Below are 10732 nucleotides of genomic sequence, written 5' to 3' on the forward strand. Positions count from 1 at the left end.
TGTTGTAAATAATTATAAATTAAGGTGGGGGGGAGTTATCCCATTGGAATCCGGCGGAAAATCGGGAATTGGGAGGGGGACGTGGAAAGGGGGGGGGACACCAAAGGGGGGGGGGGGCACGCGGTGGGGGGGAGTGGGCGTGTCCTGGCGGCGCGGGACGAACCCAATCAGCGCGCGGCATCCCGCGGGGGGCGTGTCCCCGGGCGCGGTAAAAGGGGCGTGGCCCGCGCGGATTTCTTAACGGAGCGGGCGGCGGGCTGGCGGCGCATGCGCGCTCGGCGCGGCGATGGCGGGGGGTCCCGGGGCGCGGCGCGGAGCTGCCCCCGCCGCCAGCACCGGAGCGGGCGGAGCGGGCGGAGCGGCGGCACCGGCCCCGGCACCGGGCACCGGCAGCAGCAGCAGCAGCAGCAGCTCCGAGAGGAGGCGGCGGCAGAAAGGAAGGGCGGCGGGAGGCGGCGGCGGCAGCGCGCATGACATGACGGCGCCGCTCGGGCTCCCCCCGCGCTGGCCCGACGCGCTCGGGCTGCCGCTGCGAGGACGCGCCGCGGGAGAAGCCGCGCATGGAGAGCCCTGGGCCAGTGCCGGGGACGGGCTGGGCACTGCCGGGACGGGCTCGGGCACTGCCGGGACGGGCTGGGGCACTGCCGGGAGATGCTGCCCCACGCCGCGCTGGGCGAGCGCCGGGCGGCGGCGGCGGCGGCGGCGGAACGGGCGCGGACGGAGGAGCCGCGTTCGCGGAGCTGGCGGGCGCGGAGCCGGCGCGGCAGTGCCCGTCGGGCTCGCTGGGCTACGGCGCCTACCCGTTCGCGCCGGGCTACTACGGCTGCCGCCTGAACCTGCCGCAGAAGCCCTGCGGGTACCACCCGCCCGACAAATTCGGCGAGGCCGGCGGCGCGCTGGGCGCCGAGAGCTGCCGCCGGCGCGGGGCCAAGGAGTTCCCGTTCTACCCCGGCTTCCCCGGCTCGTACCAGGCCGTGCCGGGCTACTTGGACGTGTCGGTGGTGCCGGCGCTGGCCGAGCCGCGGCACGAGGCTTTGCTTCCCATGGAAGGCTACCAGGGCTGGGCGCTGGCCAACGCCGGCTGGGACGGGCAGGTTTACTGCTCCAAGGAGCAGCCGCAGCCCCGCGCACCTCTGGAAGGCGCCGTTCCCAGGTAGGCAGCTGCACCGGGAGCGGGAGCGGGAGCGGTGCCCGCCGTGCGAGCGGCTCCTCCGCGGGGATTGATCAGGGCAGCCCAGAAATCCCATATCCCGCGCGTCCCATCTATTCCATCTACCCCTATAGCCGGATTTATCCCATCTATCCCGATATATTTATTCCATCTATCCCGTGTATCCCACCTATCCCAGAAATCCCATCTATTCCGTGTATCCCACCTATCCCAGAAATCCCATCTATTCCGTGTATCTCACCCATCCCATCTATTCCATCTACCCCTATAGCCGGATTTATCCCATCTATCCCGATATTCCACATATCCCGATATATTTATTCCATCTATCCCATCTATCCCGTGTATCCCACCTATCCCATCTATTCCATCTACCCCTATAGCCGGATTTATCCCATCTATCCCGATGTACTTATTCCATCTATCCTATCTATTCCGTGTATTCCATCTATCCCACCTATCCCATCTATCCTATCTATTCCGTGTATTCCATCTCTCCCATATATCCGGATCTATCCCATATATCCTGATATATTTATTCCATCTATTCCGTGTATTCCATCTCTCCCATATGTCCGGATCTATCCCATATATCCCGATATATTTACCCCATCTATCCCATCTATTCCGTGTATTCCATCTCTCCCATATGTCCGGATCTATCCCATATATCCGGATATATTTATCCCATCTATTCCGTGTATTCCATCTCTCCCATATATCCGCATCTATCCCATACATCCCAATATATCTATCCCATCTATCCACATATTCAGTATATCCAGATGTATTTATTCCATCTATCCCCTATATCCCGTGTATCCCACCTATCCCATCCATCCTGTGTACCCCCGTGTATTCCATCTATCCTAGAAATCCCCTGCATTCAGTGTATCCCGTATATTCCATCTATCCGGGTTTATTCCGTATATCCTGGCATATCAATCCCATCTATCCATACATTCCATCTGTCCCGGTATATTTATCCCGTCTATCCCGTATATTATATTTATCCCGTCTGTCCCACCTATCCCATATATTCCGTGTGTCCCGATGTATTTATCCCACCTACCCCACCTGTCTGCATCTATCCCCAAATACCCCATGTACCCCCGTGTGCCCCGTATATTCCATCCATCCCGTTTATCCCATTTATTCCGTGTATCCCATCTATCCCCTATATTCCGCGTATTCCACTCGTTCCCTATATCCAGATCTATTTATCCCTTATATTCCAAATATCCACATGTATTTATCCCACATGTTCCCGATATCTGGATATACCCCACATATTCAATTATCCCATTTATCGTACACCCACCTATCCCATCCATTCCATGGAGCCGGGGACATTAATTCCATATATCCGGTATATTTATCCCATATATCCCGATAAATTCCATATATGATTCCAGCTCTTCCATATACCCCACATATCCGCACATATTAATTATTAATTCCACATATCCCGGTATATTTATCCCATATATCCCGATATATTCCATATATGATTCCAGCTCTTCCATATACCCCACATATCCGCACATATTAATTATTAATTCCACGTATCCCGGTATATTTATCCCATATATCCCGATATATTCCATATATGATTCCAGCTCTTCCATATACCCCACATATCCCGCACATATTAATTATTAATTCCACATATCCCGGTATATTTATCCCATATATCCCGATATATTCCATATATGATTCCAGCTCTTCCATATACCCCACATATCCGCATATATTAATTATTAATTCCATATATCCCGGTACATTAATTCCATTTATCCCATATATCCCGATATATTTATCCCATATATCCGGGTATATTTATTCCATATATCCGGGTACATTTATTCCATATATTCCACATATCCCAACATATTAATTCCATATATCCTATATATCAGGGTATATTTATTCCATGTATCCGGGTATATTAATTCCATATATCTGGGTACCTTATCCCATTTATCCTGGTATATTTATTCTATATATTCCATTTATCCGGGTATATTAATTCCCTATATCAGGGTATATTAATTCCCTATGTTCCCTATATCCGGCTACATTTATTCCATTCCTCCGGGTATATTTATTCCATATATCCGGGTATATTAATTCCATATATTCCCTATATCAGGGTGTATTTATTCCCTATATCCGGGTACATTAATCCCATATATTCCCTATATCCGGGTATATTTATTCAGTTTTTCCGGGTATATTAATTCCCCATATCAGGATATATTAATTCCCTATATTCCCTATATCAGGGTATATTAATTCCATATATTCCCCATATCAGGGTATATTAATTCCCTATATCCGGGTACATTAATTCATGTATTCCCTATATCCGGGTATATTTATTCCATATATCTGGGTACGTTATTTCCCTATATCAGGGTATATTAATTCCCTATATTCCCTATATCCGGGTATATTAATTCCATATATTCCCTATATCCGGGTACATTAATTCCATATATTCTCTATATCCAGGTGTATTTATTCCATATATCTGGGTATGTTAATTCCCTATACTCCCTATATCCGGGTATATTAATTCCATATATTCCCCATATCAGGGTATATTAATTCCCTATATCCGGGTACATAATTCCATGTATTCCCTATATCCAGGTATATTTATTCCATATATCTGGGTATGTTAATTCCCCATATCAGGGTATATTAATTCCCTATATTCCCTATATCCGGGTGTATTTATTCCGTGTATCAGGGCACATTTCCCCCCCATATCCGGCCGTGTTTATTCCGCATATCCGGGTGTGTTCCGCGTTTCCCACCAATTCCGCCCGCTCCGTGTATTCCAGGCGCCGCGGAGCTCGGGCCCGGCTAATTAGAGGAAGCGGCTCAGGAATGCTCGGAGCGGAGCGGGCAATGTGCACGGGCACGCTCGGCGGGGGCGAGGCCAGCGCGGCCCCAAACCCGACTTAATTCCATAATTCTGCCCTTCCCCGGCAGCCGAACCCGGCCCCAAAACCCGGAGTTAATGCCACAATTCTGCCCTTTCTCCTGATCCCAAACCCGGAGTTAATTCCATAATTCTGCCCTTTCTCCTGAGTCAATCCGGCCCCAAAACCCGGAGTTTAATTCCATAATTCTGCCCTTTCTCCTGATCCCAAACCCGGAGTTAATTCCATAATTCTGCCCTTTCTGCTGATCCCAAACCCGGAGTTAATTCCATAATTCTGCCCTTTCTGCTGGAGTAATCCAATCTCCAAAACCCCGCGGAAATTCCCGAATTCTGCCATTTTTCCGGCAGCATCCCGGCCCCAAAAATCCACGGAAATTCCCTAAACCTGCCCTCCCTTCGGAGCCAATCCCGGCCCAATCCAACCCCCAAAATTCCAGAATTCTGCCCTTTCTCCCAATCCAATCCCGGCCCAATCCAACCCCCAAAATTCCCCCATTCTGCCCCTTTTTCCCAATCCAATCCCGGCCCAATCCAACCCCCAAAATTCCCGAATTCTGCCCTTTCTCCCGTGCCAATCTCGGCCAATCCAACCCCCAAAATTCCCCAATAATTCCCGAATTCCGCCTTTCTGCTCCCTCCCCTCCCGCCGCTCCCCCGCGGGCGGAGAGCTCCAAAAAAAGGGGGAAAAAATGAAAAAAAAATTAATAAAAAAATGAAAATCGCGCTGCAAGCGAATCGCGGAGCGGCTCGGGGGCTGCCAGGGGCCGGGCGCTCAATCAGCTCCCAATTAACGCAATTAACGCCCGGAGGTGTCAAGTGGCAGCCGGAGCTGTTCGGGGGGAGGAGGTTATTTCCCCTTTTATCGGCACAAAAAACCCCAAATTCGGCTTTTTCCTTCACCTTTTATTTCCCCTTTTATCGGCACGAAAAACCCCCAAATTCGCCTTTTCCCTTTACCCTTTAATTCCCTTTTACCAGCACCAAACAACCCCAAATTCGGCCTTTTCCTTTCCCCTTTATTTCCTTTTATTGGCACAAAACCTCAATTTCGGCTTTTCCCTTTATTTCTCTTTATATCAGCGCCAAAACCCCCAAATCTGTCTTTCCCTTTCCGCTTTATTTTCCTTTTATCAGCACCAAAAACCCCAAAATCGCCTTTCCCCTTTATTTTCCCTTTATCAGCGCAAAATCCCCCAAATTCGACATTCCCCTTTATTTCCCCTTTATCAGCGCAAAATCCCCCAAATTCGGCTTTTCGGGGAATTTTGGCACCCGGGATTGGGAATTCTGCCGCGCGGCTCCGGCTGCTTTTTATTTTTATTTTTTGGGGATTTTTTTTTGGGGGGGATTTTTATTTTTTGGGGGACCCCTCCCCCTATTTGTGACCCCAAACGGATCCGCTGCCCCCCAAACCTCCCAATTAACACGCGGACCGTAATTAGCGCCCGTCCCCATTTTCCTGCCCCTTTTGGGGCGCCGGATTTGGGGTTCAGCTCCCCCCAAACCCAAAATCCGTTTTTGGGGATTTTTGCCCCCCCGTTCCCCGTTCCCCAGCGCCCCCAAAAACCGCTGGAAATCGGGAAAATTTGGGTATTTTGCCCACTCCGAGGGGATTTTTGGGGTTTGGGGCTGCTCAGGGCGGATTTTCCTCTGCAGGAAAAGGGAAAGGGGTGGGAGGAGAAAAAGGAAAGGAGGGAAAAGGGGAAAACGCCGAATTTCGCCCAAATTTGCGGGGTTTGAGGCGCCTGGGGCGGGCGCTGCTCCTTCATCGGCGGCCAAGGCAAACAGGGAATGGAAACAGGGCATTAAAAAAGGGAATTAAAACAGAATTAAAACAGGAATTATCCCCGCTGTGTTTGCATTCCCATTATCCACAACACCATCAGCCATTGGCGCCTCCCCCGCCGCCCTTTTCCTCCTTTTTCCCCACTTTTTTTCCCTCTTTTTCCCACCTTTTTTCCCCTTTTTTATCCCTTTTCCCCCCTCTTTTCCCCCCATTTTCCCTCCTCCTTCTTTCCCTCTTTCCCCCTAATTTCCATCGGGTTTTTTCCCCCTTTTTCCCCCAATTCTTTCCCCCCTTTTCCCCCTTTCCCACCCCCATTTTACCCCAATTTTCCCTCTCCCTCCCCAAAATCCTCCCCAACCCCACAGGCCGCAATTCCCCTCTTTTCCCTAATTTCATTTCCCAAAATTCCCAATTTTTACCCCATTTCCTTTCACCCCGCTTCTCTCCTAACCAAATCAATCCACGTTATTCCCGTTTTTTACCATCTCCATTTCACCTTTGTTTTTAACCCCCTTTATCCCCATTCTTTCCATTTATACCCATTTCCGCGTTCTAACCCCATTTTTACCCATTTCCCCCGTTCTAACCCCATTTTTACCCATTTCCACACTTTGTAGCCCCATTTCCCCCGTTTTAACCCCATTTTTACCCGTTTCAACTGTTCTAACCCCGTTTTTACCCATTTCCCCCTGTTCTAACCCCATTTTTACCCATTTCCCTGTTCTAACCCCATTTTTACCCATTTCCCTGTTCTAACCCCATTTTTACCCGTTTCCAACTGTTCTAACCCCATTTTTACCCGTTTCCACTTCACCCCGCTTTGCCTTTAACCCCTTTATCGCCATTTTTACCCATTTCCCCTGTTCTAACCCCATTTTTACCCATTTCCCCTGTTCTAACCCCATTTTTACCCGTTCCCAACTGTTCTAACCCCATTCTTACCCGTTTCCACTTCACCCCGCTTTGCCTTTAACCCCTTTATCGCCATTTTACCCATTTCCCCTGTTCCTAACCCCATTTTTTACCCATTTCCCCTGTTCTAACCCATTTTTACCCGTTTCCAACTGTTCTAACCCCATTTTTACCCGTTTCCACTTCACCCCGCTTTGCCTTTAACCCCTTTATCGCCATTTTCACCAATTTCCCCCGTTGTAACCCAATTTTCACCCATTTCCTGCATCCCAACCCCCGTTTTCACCCATTTCCACCTCACCCCACTCCGCTTTTAACCCTTTATCCCGTTATTCCTATTTTTTAGCCATTTCCCCCGTCCCAACCCCATTTTTACACAATTCCCCCCATCCCAGCCCCGTTTTTTCCCAATTTTCCCATTTCTAACCCCATTTTCGCCATCCCAGCCGTGGTCCCTCTGCAGGCCGTGCCCAGCCCATTCTGCTGGGGCCGTGAGAAGCGCGTTCCGTACCCCAAAAATCTTTAACCCCTTTATCCCCTTTGTTAACCCCATAACTGCCGTTCTAACGCCATTTTCACCCATTTTTCGTCCATTTTTTTCCCAATTTCCCCATTTTCTAACCCCATTTTCGCCATCCCAGACGTGGTCCCTCCGCAGGCTGTGCCCAGCCCGTTCTGCCGGGGCTGCACGAAGCGCGTGCCCCACAGTGACCCCCAAAACCCCTTTAACCCTTTTGATTAACCCCTAATTCCCATTTTTACCATTCCCAACCAATTTTTTCCCCATTTTCCCCCATTTCCCCCCATTCCAGACGTGGTGCCCCCCCAGGCCAACCCCGGCCTGTCCCGGCGCGGGCGCGAGAAGCGCGTGCCGCACCCCGAACCCCTTTAACCCCCTTGTCCCCTTTATTAACCTTTTATTAACCCCTTAATAACCTTTCATTAACCCTTTGGTTCCCATAACCCCCATTTTCCCCCAATTTCCCCGTTCTCTAACCCCATTTTTCCCCCCATCCCAGATGTGGTTGCCTCTGCAGCCGGAGCCCAGCCCGTGCCCCACCGTGACCCCTTTATCCCCATTTTTAACCCATTTTTCCCCACAACTCCCATTCTAACCCCGTTTTCCCCCCATAACTCCCATTCTAATGCCATTCTTTCCAATTTCCCCGTTTCTAACCCCATTTTTTCCCTCCCATAGACGTGGCGCCGCTGCAGCCGGAGCCCGGCCCGTTCCAGCGCGGCCGCAAGAAGCGCGTGCCCACCGTGACCCCCATAACTCCCATTCTAACCCCATAACTCAAATTTTTTCCCATTTTAACACCCATTTTTTCCCCATTTCCTCACTCCCCAGACGTGGTGCCCCTGCCAGCCGGAGCCCAGCCCGTTCCGGCGCGGCCGCAAGAAGCACGTGCCCCACCGTGACCCCATAACTCCCATTCTAACCCCCATAACTCCCATTCTAACCCCATAACTCCCATTCTAACCCCATAACTCCCTTTTTTTTTTCCATTTTACCCATTTTTTTCCCATTTTAACCCATTTCTCCCCATTTTCCCCCCATCCCAGACGTGGTGCCGCTGCAGCCGAGCCCAGCCCGTTCCGGCGCGGCCGCAAGAAGCGCGTGCCCCACCGTGACCCCCATAACTCCATTCTAACCCATACTCCCATTCTAACCCCATAACTCCCATTCTAACCCCATAACTCCCTTTTTTTTTTCCATTTTTACCCATTTTTTTCCCATTTTAACCCATTTCTCCCCATTTTCCCCCCATCCCAGACGTGGTGCCGCTGCAGCCGGAGCCCAGCCCGTTCCGGCGCGGCCGCAAGAAGCGCGTGCCCCACCGTGACCCCCATAACTCCTGTATTTCCCCCATAACTCCCATTCTACCCCTAACTCCCATTTTTTCCCATTTTAACCCATTTTTTCCCCATTTCCTCACTCCCCAGACGTGGTGCCCCTGCAGCCAGAGCCCAGCCCGTTCCGGCGCGGCCGCAAGAAGCGCGTGCCCCACCGTGACCCCCATAACTCCCATTCTAACCCCATAACTCCCATTCTAACCCCATAACTCCCTTTTTTTTCCCATTTTTACCCATTTTTTTCCCATTTTAACCCATTTCTCCCCATTTTCCCCCCATCCCAGACGTGGTGCCGCTGCAGCCGGAGCCCAGCCCGTTCCGGCGCGGCCGCAAGAAGCGCGTGCCGTACACGAAGCCGCAGCTGAAGGAGCTGGAGCGCGAGTTCGCCGCCAGCCGCTTCATCACCAAGGAGAAGCGGCGGCGCATCGCGGGCGCCACCAGCCTGAGCGAGCGCCAGGTCACCATCTGGTTCCAGAACCGCCGCGGTCAAGGAGAAGAAGGTGCAGGGCAAGGCGCGGCCCGCGCACCTGCGGGACACCTGAGCGGGACAGGCGACGGAGAAACCGGGGAGAAACGGGCGGAGGGTTCAGCGTCGCACGGCGGACTTTGGGGCGGCGGGAATCGCCGAAATACGGAAAGCAAAGGGTTAAAAATTCGATGTTTATCCTCGGACTTTGGGGCAGCGAGAATCGCCGAAATGCGGAAAGCAAAGGGTTAAAAATTCAGTATTCATCCTTGGACTTTGGGGCGGCCAGAATCGCCGAAATATGGGGGAAAAAAAATTGGTGGAAAATTCAATATTCATCCTTGGACTTTGGGGCGGCGAGAATCGCCGAAATACGGAAAACAAAGGTTAAAAATTCGATGTTTGTCCTTGTACCTTGGGGCGGCCAGAATCGCCGAAATATGGGAAAAAAAAAAATCAGTTTTCAATGGGTGGAAAATTCAATATTTATCCTTGGACTTTGGGGCGGCCTGAATTGCCGAAATGTGGAAAGCAAAGGGTTAAAAATTCGATGTTTGTCCTTGGACTTTGGGGTGGCCAGAATCGCCGAAATATGGGAAAAAAAAAAAAAAATCGATTTTCAATGGGTGGAAAATTCAATATTTATCATCGTGACAGTGGAACACTGAGGTGGCCACAATTGCCAAAATATGGAAAGCAAAGGGTTAAAAAATCGATGTTTATCCTTGGACTTTGGGGCGGCCAGAATCACCAAAATATAGGGAAAAAAATTGGTGGAAAATTCAATATTTATCCTTGGACTTTGGGGCGGCGAGAATTGCCGAAATATGGAAGCAAAGGGTTAAAAATTCAATATTTATCTTGGACTTTGGGGCGGACGGAATCACCAAAAACAAGGAAAAAAAATCGATTTTCAATGGGTGGAAAATTTGATATTTATCATCGTGCCAGAAGGACTTTAGGCTGGCCAGAATTGCCAAAATAAGGAAAAAAAAAATCAATTTTCAATGGGTGGAAAATTCAATATTTATCATCGGACTTTAAGGCCGCCAGAATTGCCAAAATATGGAAAAAAGGGTCAAAAATTCAATATTTATCATTGTGCCGGTGGGACACTGAGGTGGCCAGAATTGCCAAAATATGGAAAAAAAATCAGTTTTCAATGGGTGGAAAATTCAATATTTACCATCGTGCCCGCAGGACTTTGGGGCGGCCAAAATCCCCAAGAAAGGAACCAAAAAATCATCAAGAATTTGGTATTTATCCTCGTGCTGCCGGGACTTTGGGGTGGCCGAAATCCCCGAAAAAAAGGAGAAAAAAAGTGTTAAAATTGAATATTTCTCCTCGCGCCGGTGGGACACTGGATTCTGAAAAAGGCAAAAAACCACAAAGAATCAGAAGTTAAAAATTTGAATATTTATCCTCGTGCCGGGGACTTTGGGGTGGAGAAAACCCCGAAAAAGGAAAAAATCCCAGTGTAAAATTCAATGTTTATCCTCGTGCTGGGGGACTTCGGGGTGGAGAAAACCCCGGAAAAGCCGAAAATCCCGAAAAAAGCCCCAAACCCGAAGGCAGAAGAGCAAAACA

The 10732-nt window shown here is 50.1% G+C and overlaps 1 protein-coding gene across 1 annotated transcript; it reads left to right on the forward strand.

Moving 5' to 3' along the window:
• The first annotated feature begins 475 nt into the window (after window positions 1-475).
• Window positions 476-9221, forward strand: HOXC13 (homeobox C13). The gene is given in 7 exon segments (XM_063179275.1): window positions 476-520; window positions 522-569; window positions 634-675; window positions 678-1121; window positions 1123-1153; window positions 8964-9163; window positions 9165-9221. Coding segments are annotated over 7 exon segments (867 nt in total).
• Window positions 9222-10732: the final 1511 nt, after the last annotated feature.

The sequence above is a fragment of the Melospiza melodia genome, chromosome 31, assembly GCF_035770615.1.
Source record: "Melospiza melodia melodia isolate bMelMel2 chromosome 31, bMelMel2.pri, whole genome shotgun sequence".
Classification (NCBI taxonomy): Eukaryota; Metazoa; Chordata; class Aves; order Passeriformes; family Passerellidae; genus Melospiza; species Melospiza melodia.